General features: G+C 38.8%; 1 protein-coding gene across 1 annotated transcript in view; it reads right to left on the bottom strand.

Annotated features, from left to right (window-relative positions):
• Window positions 1–25,243, bottom strand: part of ST6GALNAC3 (ST6 N-acetylgalactosaminide alpha-2,6-sialyltransferase 3) — a 217,104-nt gene extending 191,861 nt beyond the window's left edge. Inside the window, exon 1 of the mRNA XM_062003958.1 lies at window positions 25,164–25,243. Coding sequence (XP_061859942.1) covers window positions 25,164–25,181 — 18 coding nt within the window. The 5' untranslated portion in view covers window positions 25,182–25,243. The remainder of the gene's footprint in view (window positions 1–25,163) is intronic.
• Between the last annotated feature and the right edge of the window lie 2,481 nt (window positions 25,244–27,724).

Here is a 27,724-nt window from a genome sequence, read left to right as displayed (position 1 = left end):
ACTGTATGGAATTGGACCCAAGAGCTTTCACATGATGGATGCTCACCATGCTCCTGCGTGGTCTCTGCCACAAGGAATCAAAAAGCCTTTTCTCCAAGTAGTCACCAACCTTGTTAATTCCCACACTAAAAAAGTAGGATTCACATTAGAGTGTTTTGCTTGTTTGTCTGGTTTTGATAGAAATGTGGCAACTAATATACAAATGAGATCAAGGGAAAGAACAGGACGACTGAAAAATCAAACTGAAAATGCAAACAGCTACAAGGTCTGTTGCAAATAGGAATGTTATAGTAGGTACAAGATGAAATCTAACACAAATAATGTCAAGGCATTGAGAAGAATATAATGCACACACAGTAGTGTTAAGACTGCTGATAACATAAACTGACAAACTTCCTAATATATTAGGCACAAATATTTTTTTCATGCAATATCACACAAGCATGACTTCTTATCTCATTGATTTCATTCCCTTTTCTGCTAGCAAGAGGATCGAGTTAAGATCCAGTCCAGTCAATAAGCTTCTTTTCATTGACTTTTGTGAGTTCTGGCTCAAGCTTATACTTGTCATGGCCAATGCATCGTTCACAGTATTTGTCTTGTCACTGTCCAAAGAGAAAATTATTTCAGTGGTTTGCATATCCATTTGTTGAATCAGAGAGAAAAGAGATTTTGTGAACAGCAGTAGAAAATAGCTGGGAGGAGAAGAGACAGAATTAATGTTGGACCATAATAAACCAAATTACTGAGCTATTCAGTCAGTAATTGACATGTTGGAATAAAATAAAGGGTCCTAAAGACTATGAATGCACTCGAGTCACCTACCACAGCCTTTATGTTCCAGTGGGAGGGGCAGGGGGAAGGGAATCAGGACAGAACAAGCCAGCCTTTCACTTGTATTGCCAGACTTGGTACCAGACTCTCTGTAAAGCTGGACATTTTGTTTTAGCGTACCAGGAGTGGAATAGGATATCATGGATTAATTCAAATTATGACTAATGCAGGTCTAGTAATTTCTTTTGTGCTTAAAGAGCCACAAAGAGAGTGAGCATCACATCACAGCTAAAACAGAATTCAGAAGTCAGTGTGAGAGACAGTATTTCTTCTCCTCCATGCTTGAGCTAACTCATTAACTTAGAAGAGAAATCCAGTCTTCTGCAATGTTACTGTACTTTAAGCACTTTTCTGTATGTAGATTTCAGGACATCACAGTCTAGAATCATTAGTTTTACAAAGAGTGTAGAAAATTTGTACTAGCAACACTGTATAGCAACTGCACACTAGTGGGAAGTGCAAAAAAACCAGGAGGAAAATTAAAAGGAGATCAAAAGCTGCTGAAGAAGCTCCTGCAAACACACAGTGATCAGTTGATGCAATTATGAGAGGGTTGGTTTGTTTTTTTAAAAACCACAGAATGAAGGCAAAAATCTCTAACACTTCATTATTTAACTTAAATTTCTAGATTGAAAACCACTTTTTGAGCACCAATTGGTGTTCAGAAATGGACCCATTATGACTACTCGTGCTTTGTATTCTAACACAACCTGACAAGAGAAGTATCTTCACTTTTATCTGAAGGAGTGAGCAACTTCCTGCTTGTCCATTTCCTCAGTAATGGTAACAGTGCAACACATGATGCCTTCAACACTGTAATTGTATGCTGCCTCCTTCTCCCAAGGCACAATTAAAGAGAAAATGTTTTTCATATGTACTCTTATTTCTTCTGTCATGCACACAATATAGCACCTTACACTTCCAATTTTGTATGCTCGCTTCAGATATAGTCCTTAAAGTATTTTGACATTTGTTTATGTTTCCATACTATAACTCTGAATGAATTTTCACCATGTTTTGGGTTTCATTAAAAAAAAAATAAAAAGAAAAACAAAACAACCAGAGGGACAATCCACACACAGATGCACATTCTGAAGGTACTTTCAGCTAAGCTTTCCAATTATATGAATATGTGATATACCATCACTTTGCAGAACAACAATCAAAACAGAAGTGTGATTTTTTTTTTCCTGTTTTACAGACTGCTTAAAAATATCCAGACTTGGCTCTGTAGTCCCTTATCGTTGACTCAGTCAAAGCCTTTCAGTGAGTTTTATGATGTCCACAAAAATGCTTTTTGCATCCACAGCATGCTTAAAAGTTCTATTGCAGATGCCAGCCCCACATACAAAATCCTATTCACAGGGCTTTAATCAGATCCAGTTAGCCTCCACAGCGAGACAAGGGTACACTGACACAGTGATGGGACCAACTGGTTGAGAATCAAAATAGTTTGAGGGTCAGCAAAGGACAGTGAAAACTGAATATGTTAATTCGTGACACTGCTGGAAAAGAAAACAGAAAGCCATGAGTGCTAGAAAGGAATAAGGACCTTGGCCCAAACCAGACATCAGGCAGCTCCCAGTCACATTTTCTCCTTGTGTTTCTGTCTATAGTTTCTCTGCTCCAAGTTCCAGCTTCATCCCATTACCCCTTGTCCTGTTACTATCCCTTTTTTCTATAGTAGATAGTAGCACGACAAGGGGTAATGGGATGAAGCTGGAACACTAAAAGTTCCACTTAAACATAAGAAAAAATTATTTCTCTGTTCAGGTGAGGGAGCCCTGGCACAGGCTGCCCAGAGGGGTTGTGGAGTCTCCTTCCTTGGAGGTCTTCAAGACCCGCCTGGACATGTTCCTGTGCGACCTGATCTAGGTGACCCTGCTTCTGCAGGGGGGGTGGACTAGATGATCTCTAAAGGTCCCTTCCAACCCCTACCATTCTATGATTCTAAGTTCTTATTCCATTCACCAGTTTGTTTGCCAAACAAACTATCCCTTTCAGATATTCACAGCCCAACTATCCGTAATATTAGCAACAACCACAAAGATCAGCTTTAATGTAGAAATATGCCACATTTATTTTTTCTCTTACTAAAGACTGCTCCAGTCACTAAAGCAGAAAATTTGTTTTCTTTGCTGACAGGCATGCTATACAAAAAGTGAAATGGAAAAAAGGTAGAAACCCGCCTTCAAATCACAGTCTTAAAAAATATCAAGTACCCATTCTTAGGCTAGAATACAAAGCAGGATAACTTTCAAAATGTCATAGTGCCACATATTGTTGTTTTCCTGGATGGATGGTTCCTCTGAAGTAGGTTTTATAGTCATCTTTTCCACATGCACTGCTGAATTAATTGTTGTTGTCTAAGAAAACAATACTAGAGCGCATAGGACAAATCCCCACAAACTGCTTTTACCAGCAAGTGTGAACTACAGAAAGTACCATATTCTACAGACTGAATGTTTTAAGGAGTTGTGCATAATTTTTTTCTTATGACATTTCAGTAACTTAAGTAATGCTCACACAATTTACAGAGTTAGCAAGCCCTACCAGCAATGCATTCATTTTAAGAGACAGAACATAGCTTACTGAACTGGTTTACATATGCTCAATAAATCATTTATAATGAACTGTGAAACCCTTAGAAAAAATAAATACAATAAATTAAGTTCACTTGGTAAATGCAGCTATTGACGAGTTATTTAATAAAGCACTCATAACAGACAGTGTGAAGCATTTGTCTATAGCACCCCATGCTTACTAAACTATTCACCACTGAAATAGGCAATCTTTAATAAAAAAACCCACTAAATTTAATTCTAAGGATTATTGACCTGCTCTAGTTAAATACATCATTCATAACACATTTAATGAAACATTTATTCTGAGTTATGCAGCTCTCAAAACAAACACATTTTCACAGCTGTTGAAACAGCACCAGTCTTCTATGCAGTAACTACTTCATGGCTCATGATGAATGTATTAACAATTTATAGGCTATCCTGAGATAAGACAGAAAAGGTTAGAGAGGATGTGCATTTGGATATCTAGCAGAACTGAACAGCAGGGTCAGAGAAACATCATGAGAGCACCGTGCCCTTGGGGACTTCCAGAGTAAAATTCCTGCTTTGTCTTGGTCTTTGAAGGATCCTCTAAAATACGGGGGATGGTTCTTTCATGTCTTTGAACTTTTGCAACTACCTTAAGGCTTGCTAGTTTCCCTTGCAGATTTTTCAAAGCTTACCTGCTGTTTCTACAATGTATTTATGACTTAGCAATGAGCAGTGTTTTGGATTCAATGTGCGAAAGGGAGTTTGTGCAGTGCCTTTTAAATAGGACACTTAAATTACAGTTAAAAGCTCTAGGTACCAGCACTTTCATCAGCTTAAAAAATTAACCAGGAAAACCATTTTTCTCTACCAAGGAAGGCAGAATTAAAACTTTATTTTATGTTTTGTAAAATGATGATTTGCACACAATAATTTGATTCTTCTTTATTCAAATGTCATTTATGTCTCTGAATAAAAGATGCAGGTGAAACCACTGCTACATTTCCTGACTACTGACCACCACCTTGGCCTTGACGTATAACTTTGTTACTACATCTTATTTCAATTAAGCTATGCCTTGTTTTGTTTTCCTTGGAAATGCTGTGCAGAGCATTAGCTTGTTACTTTGGAGCTTCCATAAGGGCAGTAGCCCTGCAGAATTCAATTCTGTTGTTTCTTAACAACAGATGATGTTGATGTTAATGTAGTGCTACTTTAACCAGAAATCTGGTTATTGACAGCAGATAAAATATGTAAAACAACAAAGTTTATCATCTTCTAAATTTTAAGGAGCTCTGTGCTGCATCCTTTATACCATGGAAATATGTCTGGTTTATAGAAGTGATCAAGCCTGTTTTCAACACCTCTGCAGTGTGATTCAGTACTGCTCAAAATACTTGCTGTACTTATTTCTCTGTCCCAGCACCATTCTCTCCCTATTCTTCTCCCATTAGAAAGAAGAAAAAAAATCCCTCTGTCTTCTGTAGAACACAGTTTACTTCAAAAGCAACACAACAACATAAATTGGCTTCAGACTCCTGTACAGCTAGTAAAATGCTTAAGGCAATCAAATTTCCTAAACCAGGACTCCCAGTAGTGCCATTACTGAACTAAAGAATCCTTCATATATCTGCCCTGGCAAGCCATTGCTACAGTGAGACAATCCTGACGATTCAACAATTTTGATTCATCAGAGTAGCAATCTTTTTTTTTTTTTTTATTGTAGCTGCTCTACTATGATACTCCTGTAAAAAGCAGTGCTGAAGAAAGAAGTAAAATCCTTTCTTGTAGGCTGTACAGACATAGCCTTATAGAAAGCTGACTAATTAATCCCATTTGAGTGCAGGCAGAGCTGTCCATGCACAGGTTTCATATAAATATACCAAAGCCTAAACAAGAAAAAATTCCAATAGAAGACATTAAGATTTTGAATTCTTGTGGGTGATCAGAGGTTTCTGTTGTTATATCATTTGCAGTGGAAAAAAACAACAAAACCAAACTTTATACTTAAAAAAAAAATAAATAAAATATCTGCAGATTCCTATTTTCTTAGATTCTAAATTTAAGTAGATGGTTCAGAAAGCAGCAGATTATTCAAAAAGACCCTTCTGAGATACTGTCTTTGCAGACTTGTGCTTAATGGCAAATTATACCACATTGCTTAGACAAAAATCAAACATGAGACAATAAGCTGGATTTACTACAGGACATTATTCTGTGTCCAGTCTGTGCTTATTATTTTGTCAGCTTTTTTTTTTTAGTAATTATTCCTTAAAGTACTGCAAAGTGCTTAAAGAGACAATGGTATTGTGTAAGTTAATAAAGGCAACAGAGCTGTTTTGGATGTCCTTTATTTTGTTTACTAAAATGAGATATCAGAAGAGAGGAAAACCAGCATATCTCAATCTCTGGCCGCTGCTCCAGAGGAGAGAACCCAACAGGGAGTTTTACCTTAGGCCAGAGAAGAAAAAAATCTGATCTGCTAAGCACAGTAACAACAACTAAACCAAAATACTGGCAGAAAGGGCTGTTTATTTACAATAAGGTGGAAAACAGACTAACCAGTTGAAAAAGTTGAAATCTTTTGTTTCTTTTGAATATGGAAGTCTGAACTGCTGAAAATTAAGCTCTGTTCTAGTTATGTGTAGTAATCCACTTACGGCCTCCAGTCTATCAAACTCAAAAAAAAGTAAATATATTGCATTCAGACAATATCTTAGGGAAAAAAATAGGAATCAGTAAAAGTATTGAAAAGCCAGAAACTATATTCAGAAAGACAGATGATACGAGATACAAAGTCAGTAGTTACGCTTGCCTATACCTTCTGCCCGCCAGAACACAGACATGTATGCAAATACACACAATTCCAGGCTAGTCTTGAAAACAGCAATTTATTTTAAGTTGTGCACTTTTGCCACTGATAGTAGGCTTGCAATAATGTTCCCCGTAATAAAGTTGATTATGGGGCTGTGGGATGCTTGCAATAAACTCCAGAACTTGTGCATTTGTTTCCATCTTTATACCAAAGCAAACATATATCATTTACTTCACGAGTCAGAGGATCCAAAGTCTATGACATCCACCATTTATACAGTTTCTATGAGAACCTGGACTAAGATTAGCCTCAAATTCAAAAAGATGAAACATGGCAACGTATTAGATGGATGATGGCCATTTGAACCTTTCTAGATGACAAATAAGTACTGCTAGCAGGAGGACCAAAACCACATTGAAGTAAAGAATCGTGACCATAATATGTTAGGATGAACTTTGCAGGCACCATTGGACTGACTGTTGCTTCCTACAAACATTCTAGAATAACTTTATCAGAAAGCATTTTAGCAGACAGTTGATTTTAACCTATGGTGAACAAATAGTATATTAAAAAAGAAACAAAAAAAAACCCCAAAACAAATGAAAACCCTACATTTGCATCATACTCAAGAAAAATGGAAGATGAGAACAAAGCTAAGCATTTCTCTTAACTCCTCCAAAACCTATAAGACAGATGTAGCCTGTAGCATCTAGCAGATGTAGCCTGTGAGCAACATTGTACATTGTATCATTCCAGCAAAAATAATGTAAAATGCAAATAGCAGTCTTAGCATGCACAGTTTGGTTGCACAGAACTCAAAGTTTGCAGTGCCTGCACTATAATCCTTGAGAAACAAGGAAAGATGTGAAAAACTTGTTTAAGGCATATGTCTCAAACATTAACTTATTTTAATACTGAAAAGAAATCATGGAATTTTCATACCGGTAGTAAGCTATAAACCTCACTCCAGGTAGTGTCTCCTGTGTATTTATACAAAGTTTACTCTCTTGGTGAAAAGGTTAATAACCCTGAATATAGGTTTTAAATAGAGTCTTTGGGAAAAAACAGGGCAAGATGAGTCAATGGACTGCAAAAAGAGCTGAAAAGAGTCAGAGCATGTTTGCACTCACTACCTCACAAACATCAAATTGGTAGATGCATATCTGTTTAGGTAGATTTTTCTCTCTAGTTTAACACAGGCAGAAAAAAAAAAAAAGAGTTACACTCCAGCACTTGAGAATATTCTCAACTGAGTACATTATGCATGAACAAATTAAATTTAGGCTCTAAGAATGAAAGAAAGAAAAAAAAGCCTGCCACATTCAAGTTTGCTGCCAAATACAATCCTTCAGGCTTTCTTAAGGGTGTTGCAAACTGCAGTTCCTTTCCAGAGAAGTCTGCACTTAATTGCAGAGACCTTAACAAAGGATCAAGAACGCTACATTCAGGTCAACCAATCAGTAATTTATTCATGCCCTAAGCCAATGGGTAAATCGTTCCTCTACTTCATGACTGAAGGGACACTATTTCCAGCTCTTCAATCTACCCCTCTACACTTAAAATAATTAAACTTCCAATGTTTTTACCTTCTGGATGTAACATTATGCCACCTCAGCAAGATTAAAGAGAGAACCAAAAATGTCTGACCTGCCCACAGGTGAGGATGATTCTGTTAACACAGCTATTAGACACATTTCAATAAAACTGCTACATATGGTGCACTACAATTAACATTATGAATAACAGCAGCAGCATTGTAGAAATCACAGAATAATTAAGACTGGGACACCTCTGGAGATCACATAGTCAAACCTCCTGCCTAAAGCAGGCCTAATTTCAAAATCACGTCAGGTCGCTCAGGACTTTGTCTTCTTGAGTTTCTAACGTTTCCAAGGCTGTTTATGCCACACTCCTATGCCAGAATTATTCCAGTCTTGGTGTAATTTTTTTCTCTTTATATTCAGTTGGAGTTTCCCTTGTTGCAACTTGTGGCTGCAGATTTCCACTCTGCTCCTCTGAGGAAAGCTTGTCTCCATCTTCTCCAACCCTTCTGGAGGTAGAAGACTGCTAGAAGTGACTTCCTAGGGCTTGCATTTCCAGGCTAAGCAAGCCTTACTGTCCTCGTAAATTTTTGCTTTTCTAAGAACTAGGACATTAGTGGGTGGTTACCTGCCTCCCACTATTCTTTGCAAAGGAAAAACCTCAGAGTTTGGGATTTTTCACTTTGAATTTTAGTGCCTATAGAAAGAAAGCCTACACATACCCCCCATCTTCCCATACACACAGAGACATATTTGCTATTTGTTCTAGGGAACGAGGATACTCTTCACCTGTGGCAGGAAAAAGGACAGGGACAAGCTCTGATCTCCATTGAGCATCTATATTTACCAGAGGAGAGACAAGTTCTAAAAATCTGTACAGTAGTTATAGGCCTCTTCTTTGAAGAGAGGCCTTAATTATGCCAAATGACAGGATATCATTACAAGAAATGCCTTCAGGCACCTCAATCATTCAGCCAGCACAATCTACTGTTGGCTTTCAGAGAGGCAGCAGCACCACCATAGTCCTGTGCCTATGGCAAGGGAGCACTGCTGCAGGCAGATCCCTTAGCATGGGCACAGCTTGGGAGGCAATCAATTGATGTCATACAAGCAGCCCTCCCACAGCCAGCTCTCATGGAACAATGTTTCTCTCAGCAGAACAAAAAACAAACAGAAAAATTGTTTGGATCCTTTTTTGTCAGCCAACACACATAAAACAAACAAACAAATCTAGTGTTATAATACAGAAAGGAGAAGCCAACTTTTCCGTTCTCTCACTAGGAAATCAGAAGCACCCAGTGAGGCAGCCTATTGCATTATGCATGTGCTGCCATAAAATCCCCACCCATGGCATGAATTACCAACAGTCTAAGATGCAAATTAACCCTGAGAAAACATGGAAAGTGCAGTCCCTCTTGCAGTTCTGCAGTAAATCTCACTCTGCTTACCCACACTTGCTTAGTGCTTCGGTAACAATGAAATTAAAACAGAAAAAGAAGTCCAAACTACCATTCTGTTATTTCTTCCTAATGGTAGACATCTTTACCAGAAGGCTGTGCAGCCATTCAGTGGGATCTCGAACACCTTGAGAGTTGGGCAGAGAGGAACCTCATGAGGTTCAACAAGGACAAGTGCAGAGTCCTGCATCTGGGAAGGAACAACCCCATGCACCAGCACAGGCTGGGGACTGACCTGCCGGAGAGCAGCTCTGCAGAGAGTTGGAGTCCTGGAAGTCCTGGTTGATAATAAATGAACCATGAGCCAGAAATGTGCCCTCATGGCCAAGAAGGCCAGTGGTATCCTGGGATGCATCAAGAAGAGTGTGGACAACAGCTGGAGGGAGGTTCTGATCTCCCTCTGCTCTGCCCTGGTGAGGCCTCATCTGGAGTCCTGTGTCCAGTTCTAGACTCCTCAGGTCAAGAGGGACAGGGAGATGCTGGAGAGAGTCCAGCACAGGGCGACCAAGATGATCAGGAGACTGGAGCATCTTGCTTATGAGGAAAGACTGTGGTAACTGGGGCAGTTTAGTTTGGAGAAGAGGAGAGGGGGTGTGTGTGGGGGATCTCATTAATATTCACAAGTATATAAACAGGGGATGTCAAGAGGTTCTTTTTTCTATTGTATCTGGTGACAGGACAAGGGGTAATGGGAGGAAGCCAAAACACAAAAAATTCCATTTAAACCAAGAAAAAACTATTTCACTGTGAGGGGGATAGAGCCCTGGCACAGGCTGCCCATGGAGGGTGTGGAGTCTCCTCTCTGGAAGTCTTCAAGATCCACCTGGACAGGTTCCTGTGTGTCCTGATCTAAGTGGACCTGCTTTGGTGGCAGGGTTGGACCAGATGATCTCTAAAGGTCCCTTCCAACCCCTACCATTCTATGATTCCATCTTCTAGTCTGTATATGGCTAATCACATTTGGAAAAGTCTATCTCCCCATCCACGTGCAGCCTGCTTCCTTCTTTGTTCCTACCACTACACTCAGCCCACCAGCACCTTCCCTCTCATCAGCCAAATTCAGAGAGGGAAGGTTGTGTTTCACAGCTCTCTCCCAGATTTTTCCCCCATTGTGGGCATTGGAAAGAAAGGATGTACTTACATCTAGATATTCAGGAGTCTGACAGAGCAGTTAGTCAGTTGAGATACTTGACATCTTATTTTTTTTATTTAGAATCATTAGGTGTGTGGGAAGAAATAAACAATTCTCAAGCACTAAAGAGTAAGAAAACAAAATTTCAGATTTATGTCTAAGGCTCTCCTCTTTGCATTAGTTCTGCAAAGAAATAAAGCATGTGTGCTCCAAAAACTAACTTTTCTTACCCAGTTTTTAATGCAAATTTTATATTTAGTCCTTCATACAGCAACCCATATGTTTTCCTGTTTACTGCAGAAGTAAGTCTGATTTAAGGTCCCAATGTAGAACTGAGACTTTAAAATTCGTAGGAATATTACAGTAAAAAGAAATAAGAGATCTTAAGCCTTATCAAGTAATATTTCTAAACACAATAATTATTAATGTAGTTTTTCCTGTAACATCCAACTGAGGTTTTATCACAGCTGATTATTAAATGACCATCATAGAATACCTTCAGGGATAGCCCTGGGTAATTCCCAGTTCTACTGCAGCTGTTTGATAAGATGCAGACAGCACTCTGGGATTTCATTTCTGACTGGCAGAGTAGTAAATTAGGAAACAGAAGTGACACACCTTATCAAAACTTAATCCAAGTGTCTATTATTAGGTCTGATCTCCAGACTCAGGCTTCAGAAGACAGTTTCATATAACTTCGTATTTAAATAATGGTAATACTTATCTATTTGCAGCCTAGCATTTCAAAGCCTGCATTGCCTACATCTGCTTTGAATTAGTCCTTTGCATCTCCTATTATATTTCAAAGAAATGACATCAATAAAGTTTAATTACTTCCACAGCTTTGGATACAGCCCTTATTATAATGTTTCATTACCTTTTGTCATAGACCTCATGGCAAATAGATGACTAATAAAAATACAAAACCAAAGAAACTATTAGGCAAGTACATTATATATATATATATATATATATACACATAACAATACTGTATATTAATCATAATAATTAAGTTATTGTCATAGTTAGCAATTACATAAATGGAATATCAGAAGGGAACTTTTCAGGCAAGATCAGCAAAATCTGGCTTATTCTGTGAAGTTTTTAATACCTTTTTCACCTCATTTAGAAACAGTTTTACATTCCTGAAAGGAAACAAACCTATTAAAGCACAAAAATAGTTTATACTTTTTACTCAAGAGCATATTAAGGCATACCACCTAGGCAGTGAATCAGATACTCATTATATTCACCCCCAGAATGGTGCGGGTTGGAAGGGACCCTTTAGAGATCATTTAGTCCAACTGTCTGCCAAACCAGGTCCGCCTAGATCAGGTCACACAGAAAAGCATCCAGGCAGGTTTTGAAAACAGAGGAGACTCCACACCTTCCCTAGCCTGTGCCAGGGCTCTGTTACCCTTACAGGAAAGAAGTTTTTCCTTAGATTTAAGTGGAATTTTTTGTGTTCCACTAGTCCTAGTTCTATCACTGGACAATACAGAAAAAAAGCCTCATCCTCCTGACATATACCTTTTAAATACTTGTATTAATGAGATTCCCCCTCAGTCTCCTCTTCTCCAGACTAAACAGCCCTAGTTCCCACAGCCTTTCCTCATAAGGATGATGCTCCAGTCTCCTGATCATCTTGGTGGCCCTGTGCTGGACTCTCTCCAGCAGTTTCCTGTCCCAGCATTTCTGGACACAGGACTCCAGATGAGGCCTCACCAGGGCAGAGTAGAAGGGGAGGAGAACCTCCGTACTTTGTTTGTCTAATATTTACAGAAGCCTGCAAAACAGCTCTATCTTTTCCAGTCATGCAGAATACCACACACATGATTCGACACAGAATCTATAATCTCAGGTTTTTCCAACTACAGATGGTGGAAAGATGAGGTAAAGCAATGGTAGTACTATATAAGGAAAGCAATTCTACCAACGTCATTTGGATGAGAATTTTCCAAGTACTGAAGAACAAAGCAAAACTGATGAAAACAGCCTTTTTGTTGCTGTTTGTGATAAAATACTGATAAACAATATAATTAACAATTACTAAAGTGCAGAGTTGTTTATAAAACTCCTTACTGAGTGAAGAAACACATGAGTAGTCATCACACATCTCAGGCTGCTAGAAACATAGACCATGAAGAATGAACAACAATTTCAAAACTTATTTTTCATTTGATACAAGAAAATAAATGTGTTTCCTCCCAGTAAATAGTTTTAAAATCAATTGGATGTTTAGGTTTTCATTATACTTCAGTTTTACACCCCCTTCCCCCAGTAGACTTCCCACAGTTTTATCTAAACTACAGATAAGTTTGCCATTTTCCATCTAAAAATGATATTTATTTCCACAAATGGATTACATTTTCCCACAAATTGCTTTAGAGCATTTTCATTCAATGGTTCACAAGACACTTTATAAATACAGTAACAGTGGCTTAATGGTGTCATTAGCAGATTGTGACAAGCCATGGTACCTTGCCTTGAGGCACAGAAAGAAATTCAACTCTCTGGACTTATTCACAAGGGGCTGAGGAACTCCCTTTGAGAGCAAGATTTGGCAAACAGACAGAAGAAAAAAACAAATCAAAAAAGCAAGTAAAATTCCTTTTTTTCAGTGTCACTGATAAGTTTTCCTGCAGATTTTGAAGCTAAAAAGCAGCTATAATCCATTTCCACGTGTCTAAGACTTGTGTATCTGCCTTTTGGGGGATGCACTTTTCACTGTACAGTTGTTCCTCATTGCAATGGCCTCAGGCAGATTTGAAACCGATGATCAGATGTAAAAGGTAAAATAGGAGTCTGTAGTTCTAATAGCTCTTGCACTTTGCATTCAGAATAAGTACACCAAAGACGGCTTCTCCCACTGGAATCAATGAATGGCAAGTAGTAATAAGGTCTCATGCAAGACCTCAGTGGGGAAAAAAGTACAGTCAATCTTCTGGTTAATTGGTAAGCGCCATCAAGCGTAACATTGGTTTTAGCAAATACTGAAAGTTGAATTTTGAGAAACATTAGTTTTCCAACCCTCATCTGAAATACTAGACACACCAGAAGGCAAAGAAAGCCATGCAAGCAAAGCTTTAATAAAATGCCAGCTGAGCTTCACCTCATGTACCTCAAAAGTACAAGCACCCCCAGGAGACAGCAGGTAAACTAACACACTGCCTTCTAGACATGTGGTCATATTTAGAGTACTGATGGCATTTAGTAAAATAACAAAAACCAAAATATCTTCAGAGGCCAGTAAGATGCAAGACTAAATGCAATTTTAATATTCTTTGACACACATTCAGTAGTATTCTTTCAGTAAAGAACAACTACAGTGCAGTCACCATTACCTCTTGCTCTCAAAGGCTCCAGCAAGAGAAAATTTTGTCTAGTCTTATTTGTCCACATTATACAACAAACTGAAATACAGTGGCTTCTTTAAAATCTGACTGATACAATTATGGGTTTTCATAGTTTTAATTTAAAAAAATAATCTGTAGGATACAGCCAGAGAAATAAAATCTGTCATCTGCAGAATTAGGAAGCAGAAAAGGACCAAGAACACTTTAGGGATATACTCATATGCTGAATATGAGACTACATCTGAAGAAACAGAGGGCTGAAAGGCCTAAACCTACACAATTACTACCTAAAACTACAGGTAAGTGTTATTAGACTACATTGTTGCTTCCTAAATAATTCAGACTTATCTGTAGTCAAATGCAGAAGTTAAGCAATACAAATATTTTGTGATACCTGGAGTGCAGGACTGCAAATGAGGAGGTGATGGCATACACAGGCAGGTAAATGGCCCAGGGATAGTCTTCAAAAGCAGCAAAGCTAGATAGCATGCAGATCACTCAGCTGATCCAAGCTAGGAAAGGTTATAGAGGTGCCTATGTGTCCAGGATCAACAACCATGTCCATTAGAACTCGGTGGTGTAGGAAACAACTCCCTTTTTCCATTCTAGGCATGCTAAAGCCATATTCCAACACTCAGAAGGTACAAATTTATCTGACTGGACAAGGGGACTTGCTCACTTGGGGCAGGCAAATAACAAGGCTGCATTTTTGTTGCAGAACTTCCCATATAGCGCCTCTTTGCATGTAAAGGGCAGCTTATTGCCTATACATTGGCAAGCCATCTCCTCCTATTGAAGGGCAGACAACAGTTTGAGCTGCTACTACCACAGAGTTTTTTGTTAGTATTACCCACGTAAAGATGTCCTGAGACCTTGTAGGCTACTCTCTCACGCTTGCACCACCTCCTCAGCCACACTCAATGCAATCTTGTCAATACTCACAAACTAATTAAATCTTCAGAATCTTTGCCTGGAAAGCAAAAACAGTTATTCTAATCCAGTTCTATTTTCCACTTGTCTTACCACAGCCCCACATATAGCTATGCTGGCAGAACAGAGGGGAAAGAGAATGGCTGTAGGTGGCCTGTCAGAGGCCCCAGTCTCCGAGGCTAGACACTATCTACCTCTTGGATTATATATTTGGGTTTGTTCTCAGGGTTAAGGCAGTGGTTGCAGACAGGAGAGTCTATATTTCGTATTCTCAAGAGGATGTGTGGTTAGATGGGAAACAATTCTATGGCATTTCAAGGTCCACAGTTCTCCAGTTTCATCTGAAGTGACTTGGTAAAACCACTAAGACACCTTAATTGGTTTAATGAAATATGAGTGAGCAAGCGGCAGAAAACACAAAGGAAAAACACAGCATGAATTGTATTTCATAGCAAAAGTTGTGAACTGCAGAACAGCTAGTGCTGCCTGGGAGAATATGCACGCTAAAGTAAGGATATAGTTCAAGAACTGCTACTAAAGATCTCATTTTTTTTCTCGTTTGGAATGTTCAGTGACTCTTTTTTCATTTCCCTATCCAAGAAAAAACATTCAGTAGGGTAAAACTGTATTTTCTGTAAAAATATCTTTATGCCTTCTAGAAGGAAATGAAAAAATATGAAGGAGACACATGCAGAGACAGCTGTCTGAAATTCTCTCATTAATCATATAGGGGGGAAAAAGTTACAGAAGGTTTTCTTTTGGCAAACTTACCATATATCAATTACAAAAGACATGTCTTCAACCACTTTTTCCCCCACATTATACATTCCACAGCTCTCAGATCCCACAGGAGAATGAGTCAGTCTAATCCTCCATCCCATCTTTTAAAATGCAAAGGCTTTTATTTGGCCTCCATGTAAGAAGTACCAATAGAAAGCTCTCTTCTGTTAACAGTAAATTACTACCCGACTATCATGCCACAGACAAATGCAAACACAGGAAAAGTACAATAGATGAGTTGACATACAGTAACTTGTAAATAACTTAATGCACACAGTCAAGAGAGTTAAACTAGAAAAGTTTAGTAAAACTGGTGAATTTTGATAATCACATAAGGCTCAGTGCAGACACATGAAATGGAATTAAAATCTGTATTCCTCTGCCAAAATGGAACAAACAAAATTGTATAGGAACATTATTCTAGTGTAACTACATCCCACAGCAGAATAACTCTTCAAAACATGAAAGAAAGCCTTATAGGCTTTTTGGATTAATCAAAAACTACAGTGACTTCCACTCATGAAGAAAGGACAGATCTTAGGAATTTAGAGGAGTACATGCATAAATCACAAGTACATAATTTCATAATCTAATGTAAAATAATATAATAATTATTCAAAGTACTCCAGGTAGCCTTCTACTGGCCTCAACGGGTTTGTAATAATATCAATATGTATATTTAAGAGCTAATAAATACACATTATTGTTTATTAAATGTAGCATTATCCCATCATTGCAAAAAGAAAATTAAGTTCAAATTTAAGTAAACAATACATTTGGAAGAAACTAAAAAGTGATGATTAACAAAAGGTTGTGAAGCTTGTAAGAAAAAAAAAAGTGGTATTTGGCTTCTGGCTTTTCCTATTTAGAATTAAAACTTCAAAACTCATGGAGTGATATCTCCCGCTGTTACATGCTCTCGAGGGCATTTCCTTTGTCAAAGACTGGGCAAACTTTTGCTCGTGGTGAGATTATATATAATTTTAAGGAAAAGAATTTTATAAAGAGACAGAAGATATCTACTCCTACACCAAACCAACATACAAGGAATGCCTCATTAGAAGAGATATAATGTATAATATCCAACATGGTATTTTATCCAATTTCAAATATATAAATGGAGAATTACCATGTTTTCCAGATCACAGATTCATTACAGTTGAAAGAGACCTTTAAAGTCATTAAGTCCAACCACTAATCTCACACTGCCAGGCCCATTACTAAACTAAACCATATCCCTCAGCACCTCATCTAAGTGTCTTTTGAATATCTCTAGGGAAGGTGACTCCATCTTTTCCCTAGGCAGCCCGTTCCAATGCTTAACAACCTTCTTGGTTGTCCTAATGTCCCATCTAAACCTCCCCTGGCACAATATGAGCCCATTTCCCTGGGTCCTGTAATTCATTACTATAGAGAAGAGATTGACCTCCACCTCACTACAACTCCCCTTCAGGTAGTTTTAGAGTGATCACATCTGCTCTCAGCCTCCTCTTCTTCAGACTAAACACCCCCAGTTCCTTCAGCTACTCCTCATAATATCTATTCTCTAGACTCTTCACCAGCTTTGTTGCCAGTCTCTGGACTTGCTCCAGCACCTCAACGTCCTTCTTGTAGTGAGGGGCCCAGAACTGAACACAGTAGTTGAGGTGCAGCCTCATCAGTGACAAGAACTGGGGGACAAATCACTTCCTTGGCCCTGCTGGTCACACTATGATACAAGCCAAGATGCCGTTGGCCTTCCTGGCAACCTGGGCACCCTGTTGGCTCACGTTCAGCTGCTGTTGATTTACATCCCCAAGTCCTTTTCTGCAAGACAACTCTCAAGCCCCTCTGCCCCAAGCCCGTAGCATTGTCTGGGGTTGTTGTGGCCCAAGTGCAGGACCTGGCACTTGACATTGCTAAACCTCACGTGATTGGCATTGGCCCATAGATCCAGCTTGTCTAGGTCCCTCTGAAGAAGCTTTCCTCTCTCAAGCAGGTCTACACCCCTGCCCAGCTTGGTGTTATCACCAAAATTTACTCAATCCCCTAATCATCAGATGCTTCTGCTAAAATTATCAGAAGTAAAATAACTGTAATTTTAAATACATATTCCATTTATATAAACTTTGTACTGGGAACATAATTTAAGTTGGTTGACTGATTTTTTTTAAAATAAAGAAAAATAATATAGCTATATGGCTGCTGAAAAGCATATGAATCTATCAGTAGAAGCATATCTTACTCCATAGAACTTGTAACACTACTATCAAAATCTTATTTGTAACAGTATAAAGGCAATATTTGCATAAACATTGAGTGTTCCTGAAGGGGGAGAGAGGAGTGCAGAGAATATTCAGTTTAACATTTAACTTTTTCTGAGATGACATGCAGCAATTCATACCTCATCCAACCATGTTTTATTCTGTCCTCAGATTCAGGAATACAACATCCATTACAGTTATGCCTTGTCCTTTTTTAGTCAAAGTTCCCATTCTGCAGAAACCAATGAAAGCACAGGAAAAGGGTGCTCTTTCTTATCCCAGCAGGGCTTGGGTTATTTACAAGAACTACCACACAAAATGCAGTAGATGCAGTTTTTCCTTCAACAGGAATGGTGAATTCATCCCACAGGGGTATTTGATGCTCACAACAATGAGACAACTACTCCCTCAGCTTAAGAGATGACAAGGCTTAAGACAGCATTTTGCCCGATTTCTTGGGAATGCATCCCATAAATAGAGCACCTTTACTCACTTTGTTTACAGATCCCCACAAAGATCAATTCCCCTGGAGAGAGGTCTGACAGATGTCTTCAATGCTAGCAAGATAAAATACATCTCTACCTCTTCTTTGTTATGTATCTGCACACTTCTAACCTTCTATGCTATGAATCAGACCTTGGATGGAGAGCAATTGATAGGCAGAGGAAAGTATTAGGAAAGCATCATGGATAACAACCACAAAATAAATCATCAGTTTAATATCTGAAAGTAAAACTAAAAATCTAAAATAAATTGACAGTCAATATTTTTTTATTTTTCTTGCAAAAATAAGAGCTCTTGATTTCACAGTAAAAGCTGCTCTGGGGAGGAGGTTGGTCCAAAAAATATATTCAGCTGATATCCACCAGGAAGATGAAGACATTCACCTCTCATTCCATGTGAGAGCATTTGACATTTCCTTTTCTAACAAATACATTAAAAATTTCTCCTCTTTTAAGTTACACACACACAAAATCCATCTTAAAAAATGAAATTGAACCTGCCACACAGATACTGCTTCTTTGGGAAAAGATGAAAGAACAAAACTTGGACAGATCACCATGTCCAGCACTACACTTGTGGAAGGTGCACAGATAATGCCAGAAACATGGCACAGAAACAGAAAACAATTCTGAAAGCTTTGCCTTTTCAAATTAACTGCTCCGCTGTTATCGTAATTATGACAAAAACCTAAAAAGTAAAATATAAAATAGAAAATGGGATCTAGGAGATTGAGGAAGGATCTCATTAATATTTACAAATATCTAAATAGTGGGTGTCAGGAGTTTAGGGCATCTGTTTTTTCTGTTGTATCTAACCACAGGACAAGGGGTAATGGGGTGAAGCTGGAACACAAAAAGTTCCACTTAAACGTAAAAAAACCTATTTCACTGTGAGGGTGAAGGAATAGTGGAACAGGCTGCCCAGGGAGAGTGTGGAGTCTCCTTCTCTGGAGGTCTTCGAGACCTGCCTGGATGTGTTTCTCTGCAACCTGATCTAGGTGGACCTGCTTCTGCCAGGAGGGTTGGACTAGATGATCTCTAAAGGTCCCTTCCAACCCCTACCATTCTATGATCTGTTAAGCTGTTTTCCAGTCCCCCTTAAGTTAATCATGAGTGTTTAGCTACTGTCACAAAACACACTTTCCTTTTGGCTGCCATCTCACTAGAAATAAGAGCACATCTGTGCTATATCTCAAGGGCTTTGATATGTTATGTCAATGTATAAGAATTTGCTGGTTCCTATGATGCTTTATGTCATACTAGACATGCCAAGTTTTCTGGCATTCATGACATGTCAAAACAAACCCTGAAAAAAATAAACAAGACAAACCACTGAAGCTCACACACAAGTCTGCAAAGGGGCTGAATTTTGAGAAGATTACCTTTAATATGCAATTCCGTAACTGTGATAATGTGCACAGCAACTGCATATCCCTGGCAGGGAAGGAAGTCTAAAACATCTGGATGACACATGCTTCATTGCTTAAAGACAAACTGCAAAACAAAAAGCTTTCCCCCATTACTGCTTTATCACAGGACTACTTAAATGTAAAACTTTTAAATATGAGAGAACTCCTAATTTGATGCTGGTTTTGAGATTTTAGTTTTTACACCTCTAATGAATTCAGACAGGAAACCAGTTTTAAACCAACTGAAGTATGCTTACACTGGAGATTGTCTTGGTTTAGCTACTTGAGCATCAATATCAAATTCATTCAACCACAGTAAGTCTTCTTGTAGGATTAGACTGCCATCTCCTTCCACTTGGGAGGGGGCTAGTATATTTTCCTTGAAGTATAATTAGTTTAAGATCATTGCAACCAAGAATGAAACGTGTTTTTATACTACTTAGAATTTAATTTTCCTTAAATCTTCAAGAAGCCAACATAATAAAAGACATATTACAAATTTCCGTGTACTACACTCCATAACAATCTTACATGGTAATTGAACACCACTGGACCATGTTACAGCAAATCCTAGCTCTGCACATTGCCAGATTCATTAATGCAACTTCATTCACTTTGGAGCTATTTAGAGGTAAACAACGTAGAGCAACAAAAGTCTTTTAGTCAGAAACAGAATGATTTTAAGAAATCTATTTTAAATAGAAATATCCAACATAGAAGGAGCATCAGAGAAAACTAACTATGGAGTTTTGCTAGTTTTGTTTGTCAGTGCTAAACAACCTCAGCAAAGAGGGTAGAGTGATCCAACAAGAAACAGAGTTAGTGCCTCAGAAATCCTAATTCTTCTCTACCTCCTTGTTTTATCTGCCTATTAATTCCCAACTCATTTGCGCATACCTCATAAGGGGCACCTTTGTGTATTCACCTTCCATCCCTAGAGATATAACTCCAAACTCCTAAGAATTATTCCAGTCACACTAGAAATGCTGCAGCCCACAAAACTGTTAACCATCAGATTGAGACAGTCTGAGAAGCTTGCATTACTGTGAACTTGCAGCAAATTTAGACATTTCTGGGAAATAAATCCATCAGATGGGCATCCTCCCATGAGGAGAGGAAGTCATCTTTGTTTCCTTTCCCTAGGATCTCTCTGTCTCTTGTCACATCAGAGGAAGGAATACAGCATGAAAATCAAACAGGACCCAAGTACAATTCTCAGCACAGGAGAATGGATGGATGCCATGCATAAACATTGTTGCAGTCAATTGAACAGCCAAGCAGTATATGAGTTACCTTGGACCTAATCCAAGCAGCATATAGAGATCATCTCTATGGAAGGCCCTGCATCCTGCAAATCTCTAGAAGCAACTGAAATTATGGTGAGACACAAAGCCTACCCTGGAAACAGAGCTGAACTGCAACAAGGAATGCGCTTTTGATGATGTTCTGATGGGTTAAAAAGTATATATCCAGAATGACAAGCATCCAAACACCAGGACTAGATCCTTTTAGACCTTCTGCCTCTCCACTCTGAACAGTTACGTGCCAGGGTGGAAACTTTAATATCATGAGATCAACTTTGCTACTTTAGTCTCAAAAGTGCAGATGGAGAAAATGTCTACAGATAGTAATGTTATCTGGATTACTGCAGTGTCTGAAGACCCAAATCAGATGCAGGCCATTGAACACTCAGACAACTCTCAAAGAAAATTCCTGCCAGAACCAGTTTAGCATGTGAATTAAGAGGAAAATGCAACCTATAGACTTAATTAAACCAGCTGAGATAACCAGGGAGGGGAACATGCAATATAATTGTAGGTGAACACACACATGGTCAACTTTGAAAGCATCCTGCAGAAAACTGACAAGATGTGCTGAGGAATTTTGTTTGTCTAAAACTTACAAATTACATTTTGCAAAGCAGTTCTTTCAGTCTTTGCATTAGAAAAAACACATATTCAAGAAGCTATGGATTTTAGTTGGTCACCTGCTTATTTTGAGAGAAGAACTCACAATCAGTTGTGGTAATAAGAACATTGTCTCACATTATATAAATAATACCATTTCGAGCACAGAATTTCACTGAAAACTTCAACTCACTTGTGTTCTCTGCTGGTAGAAGGTCACATCAAGCCTATAGGTACATTAAATCTCTTTTGTTCACCGTAAATACCCAGCACGCAAAACAGAAGGAAACCTCTTTCTAGATGTCACACTTAGTCCTCACTGTATGGGCCCATTGCACAAGGTTTGTTTTTTTTCTGATCTAATTCTGCCACATGAAGTCTATACAGTTAAAATTGTACTATGATACCAACATGATCCATCTCCACCATCTTATTCTAAACATACATTGAAAAAGAAGAGTTTGAAAATACAGGAAGGCATAATCCCCTGCAAAGTGCAGCATACATGAACTAAGTTCCCAGTTCTATTTGCTCTAAAATATCATGGTCCAGTCCTCAGTGAAGAGTACCAACACTTCGCAGAGTATTGTTATCAGTCATGCTGTATTTATTGCAAGACAGCAAGTACGTTGAAGTATCATTTTTCAATTATGCAAAAGCTACTGTTTCTTTGAAATAATTTATTTAATAACATTTGTCATCATTTTATAGGGTCAGTGAAAGGGAAAAGGTGAAAGTTAGGGAGTTCAACATCTTTAGCGATAATACTGACTACACAAATAGTTAATCACTGCTAATCTGGTAATCAGCAAGGTGGCATGTAGCTACCATAGTAACAAGCCTAAGATCAACTGTTTGCTTCCAAAGAATGTCAACACTTCACTCAGCTATTCTGACACAGTTTTTAAAGACATGATGGAAAAAAGAAAAACACATCCTGCATCTTAGGACTCGCCTCTTTCTCTGAATTTCCTCAACAGAAGAGAGAATGGCTCAGGAGAGTTTCACTGGTTTTAATGAGAATGTCTCCCAGTCAGTAGTGGGACAAAGTTTCTGAAGCCATGATCACTGACAGCCCTGCCAGTCTTATCTAGGGAGAGAGCACAACAAACACCACAGAGAAAGGCAAGTGCCCTAGGCAGAATCACCTTCCCAGGCATTTCTGCAAGGGTTACACAGAGAGATTTTTTTCTTGTAGCAGTCATAGTAAAAAGAGGTCTTGGTATCTGAAGGTTGTACACTTTTTCTGACACATTCTTAAACACTGTAAGTAACTCCAGTTAATAATTAATAGCCACCTCTGTTCTTAGCACTTTACAGAACTCTCTATCCAATCTCATTTATATTAAACTCTCATAGAGAACTCCAACATTCCACAAGTCCCAATATCTTCATGAGGGAGAGAAATGAGTGCGAAGAGAAGTTGAATTTTAAAATCTAGGAGCAGTGGCAGGGCAAGCCACAAGGCAGAGCCACAGAGGCACTCAGGGCTGAAGTGACAAGGGCTCATGGTTGTTCTGGCTTACCATCTGCTCTGCCATCACGTAGTTAAAATATATACCTATGGTACAGATTTATTCATTTATTTTATGTTTCATCTAGGCTACTGACTGAACAAACAAAAGAATCAGAACAAACCTAAGAGAAAGGAGGAGGGTGTAGCGAACAGGTTTGTAATTTCAGGAAGGAATTAGCCTGGTGTCACATCAAAACACATGCATATTCTGAATTTCCTTGTTATGGTAAAAGTTTGAGGAGTACCAACAGGTATTATATTAAATAAAAACTTATATACCGTAAAGTGTCTTATCTAGACATTTAAATTACTCTTCTGGGATGTCTGCCTTCAGAAGTCCAGCCTGCAAAACTAATCTTCACATATCTCTTTCACTTTTTATCCTTACACCTGCCTGTAATAACAAGATTAAGAATTAAGCTGGCAGAGGGCTCTCTGTCAAGGAATATCAACTTACGTATCGATCCAATCATCAGAATTACAACCAAATGGAGCTCCAAGTCTGAGCAAAGGGAAAGTGTTTATTGTGTTATAATTCAAACTCTAAAAGAAAAACCCTGCAGAAGTCATGCTTGTGGAAGGCTGTGTCACCACACTATGTAAGGAAACAACTGGAAAGGGGAAAGAGACATAAACATTTTCTTGTAGAAGAATATTCTTATTTAGCTGTTAGGGCCAGAGGGAAGATTTTGCACATGATGTCTCCACATAGTCAAAAACAAGTGAAGAAATTGTGTTCTGTATCACTTGCAGATTCAAACTAAGTCATTCATGTACTGTTTAAAAAGGAGTGCACATGCTTATCATTGTGAAACCAGACTCCTTTCACAGCGCTCCTATCTCCTAATTGTAAGACACAACTTCACTCTCAATTGTGTCAGTGCTGTCTGATTAGAGGATTTTGTTACTATCATCTCCAAGCAGAATCTGATAGTTTAACGAAGTTTCTACACTTGAGGTAGACTTTTCCATAATTATTAATATGAGCTGCCACACTCTACATGCTCAGAAAACTCAAAGAATGTCCCAAGTACCACAGACCCACCAGTAGTGAATGAAAAGGGAAAATGCTGTAGCCAAATAAAAGGTTATTTTTAATGTTGAACACAAAAAAGTTAAAAGAACTGGATTCAAGGACACACAGGGATGTTTTTTATTTGGCTATTGCTTTAAAGCTTTGCAATTTATCCACTTTGCTGATATACTGAAGGCAACTGCTGTGAGAGGCCATCTAGAAGTTTGGCATAATCAACCCTTTGTTAACCAGACTAAAAATAACAAAGCATTCACAGATCATTTTTATTTAGTAAAAGGAACAGAGTGCAAATGTATTAAAAATATACACAGAAAGGAGCAAGGCAAATAGCAAAGGAATCTGAAACAAATCACTTTCAAGCCAGGCACAGGAGTGTCACTCCCTGCAAGTGACAACAGTGCAAGGAAACAAACGCTGTTTGTTCTCAACTGACTGCACTTCCGCCTCCTCCCCTTCCATTCAATACTTAGTGCTAGTGATGCTCCCCTCCATCTCCGTGACATGCTCACTGTAAACACTTTTATCTCGGTGAGGAAAGCAGCTGAAGAAACCATATGATCACATGGTAAGTTTACAGTGGTATTTGCTGGCGTGAAGGGGGGGAACCCTCTATCAAATAGGTTGCTTAATTAGCAAATGCAACTAAATATTAAGTATAATTGTGTGGGGCACGTGGATCTTGGGTAAATTCAGCAGGGGAGTGTGTGCTTAAGGAGCAACTGGGACAGCCGTGTACATCTGCAACCTTTGCTTTAAAAGCAGTAAATACTGCACGGTCAGAAAAAGAAAATAGTTTCCCCTGTCTTGTCCTTTGTACTGAAAGTCTGTTGCCCATATGCTATTGCTCCTGGAGGAATTCCACTCAAACAAAGTCAGCTCAGACAAATCAGAGCCCCTCACCCCCCTCCTATTATTCACTGCACAGTTCCCTTCCCGCTAGCTCACAGTTCTGACAATGCAGGGAAAGAGGAAAAGAATGGCAGAGGGAAGCAGAGCACAGCTGTACCTTGCAGAAGCTCTCCCTATCCGTTTCGCCAAACAAAGCTAGTATTCGAAAAGACAATAAAGATGCAAAAGGACCATACCGAATCCATGCCTCTGAGCAGCAAGGGGCTCTCTAACAATGCATTCAAGCAACAGACAGCGATTTACCTTCAAAATGCAGGCCATGTTCTTTCTCTATCCTTCCTACCACAGAGCAGCAGGATTCTACTTTGTGAGCAGCAGTTCCAGTGTCAGGCAAGAGGCTGGTGAGCTGCAGAACTGCTAAAGTCTACATTCCTGTAGATCCAAATAAGGGTACCACGCATCCAGGATCCGTTAGTCATATTAGTCTTTTTATGCCCCGTTTGTTCCACCCATCAGCTCCTACCACTGGCTGGGAGCCAGCCCAGTACCTCCCCTCTGTCACATGACCGAATTTGATTCATGGCTCCAGCATGTATTTTTGTAAGCTCCAGGACGCTCTCGCGCAATACTGTGCGTACAAATGGCAATCTGTACCTTGCACATTTTGCAAACGTTGGAAATCAAGCAGTATGTTTATAATTAATCCCCATGCAACTCTCTAAAGGCTCTCAGGAGATGGTGCTAGCTGGTCAGAAAAGTCCGAACTTTCACTTTTATTTGGGCTCTAAAAATCTTTACACTGCTTATTAGTTGTGAAATATCATACTGTGTTCAGCCCTTTTCATTGTACAGCAGAGTTCCCTTTGTCTGAAGGCTGCAGGTGCTTCCCTAGGAAAGCTAATCAGCAACTAGCACAAATATCCCACCAGAGGTGCTTGTGTTGTGCTGTGCATCCCTTTTTGTGTAAAGGGCTGGTATACAAGACAGGGAATGAAAAGCGTAGGTTGGTTTGTTTGGGGTTTTTTGTTTGTACAAGTCTGATAAAGGCACTCTGGACTTTCTTTGTACTTTCTTACTCTGCAGTGGGAATAACTGCAGATTAATACATTCAGCTATTGAAGAAATCTTTCACTTTACATTATCTCATAAAATTCTTCTCTTACATATCATATTCTATATATTATAAAGGTGTTGCTTCATATTTGTCTCTTCTCCTACAGTCTCTTTCTCCCCCTTTTACACTTCCCTATACTTTTCGTCGCTACATCTTGGAACCCTTTTAATTTTCTGTACTTGGCACCTTCCCTGTGTTCCTTGTGTGCTCCATTGCTTCACTCCTGCTGCTTTAATACACACCGAAGCTTTCCCATGCCCTTAATAAATTCCTTGTAGTGAATGTCTCCATCCTCTGTAGTAACTCAAGATATCTGTTTAGATGCAGTCAATACACTCTAGTCAATGTTCTGAAACTGCTTACCACAGAGCTCCTAATATATATACTATATATATAATATATATATATATAATATAATACAGAAGGGGCTAGTACTGTGCAGCTTTTTTCATAACCTATGTTGTCCCTGTCTGGCAAGGCTCTCCTATCCAGACACAATCCAACAAGACAGTAGGTGGAAACTAAAGGAATTAGCTGTCCTCATTCTGTGCAGATGCCAATCATTCCCAAGATTAGAATACGAAGAATACTGGGAAAGATTAGAATACGAAGAATACTGGGAAAGGCTTTTTCCATCTGACACTGCTTGGCTGCCTCCCTGTGCTCTTCCAAAGATGATGCCAATTTTTGTTTGGCCTTTGCACTACCACTCAGGACACCACAGTTTTACATAGGTTCTGCAAGCTCCTCAGCAGCTCTCACCACTGGAAAGTCACCTTTTTGCTCAACTACAGCCACAAGTTAAAGCTCTTGAGCTGAAACCTGTAGTGTTGTTGGGGAGACTAATTAAAAAACCTCTTATTGAAACTTCTAACTATGAGTTGTCTAACAACGAAACATCTAAACAAAAAATATCAGTGGAAGAAGCTTGTGAAAGAGGGACCTACAGTCTTTTATTATTAGAAGCTACCACCAATCAATGTTACATCATTTCAAATTGCAGTTTATACCTCTGTAAAGATTAGTTACTCAGAAGCAGTTCTGTAACAAAGCTCTGTTTTTTAATGATTAAGATGCTCAATTTTACTTTCTTCCCCAAATTAAAAAAAAAATCTATTTCTATCAGTGAAACATCTAGTTTTTCTGGGACTAAAACTATGCCTTTCATTTGTCTGGTGGACATAGGAAAAATTTCCCATTCAAGACAAATGAAAAACATTCCATCCTCTTCCCACCACCTGCCTTACCAACTCTGTAAAGAACAAAAGGAATAAGACTGGGGAGAAAGTGTCCTGAAAAGGTCAACCATTTCAATATGTCCAAAACATGGAGGATTTTTAGGGAATTACATTCCTTCAGGAAAGGCAGAGACGTGAGCAAGTGTCTTCTTGTAAGCATTTCTCTGATATGCTTTGTTTCTAAACACCACTTCAGACAAAGTATGGTGACCTTTAACTTTTAGACTTTTCGTAAAAGGACATTTATCTTAAAGACACTTCATTGTTACTTCACTCCAGCAGCAGTCATCATTCCCTTCCTCCCTCAGCCAGTCGCCACAATCCAACCACCTCACATTCACCTGCTTGCTGGGATGCTTGTATGACATCTTTTTAAGGGCATAACAAAAATAATTTCTTAGATTGTCCAACAGGCAGCTAAAGAAAGCCTATCTAAATTTTCTTAGTGAAATTCAGTCAAATAGATTTTCTGGAATACCAAAAGTGCTCAAAGTGCCCATGATTTGCTCATA

This window comes from Colius striatus, chromosome 10 (assembly GCF_028858725.1).
Source record: "Colius striatus isolate bColStr4 chromosome 10, bColStr4.1.hap1, whole genome shotgun sequence".
Classification (NCBI taxonomy): Eukaryota; Metazoa; Chordata; class Aves; order Coliiformes; family Coliidae; genus Colius; species Colius striatus.
Note: the sequence above shows the minus strand (reverse complement) of the source record. Positions and strands in the feature narration are given on the sequence as shown.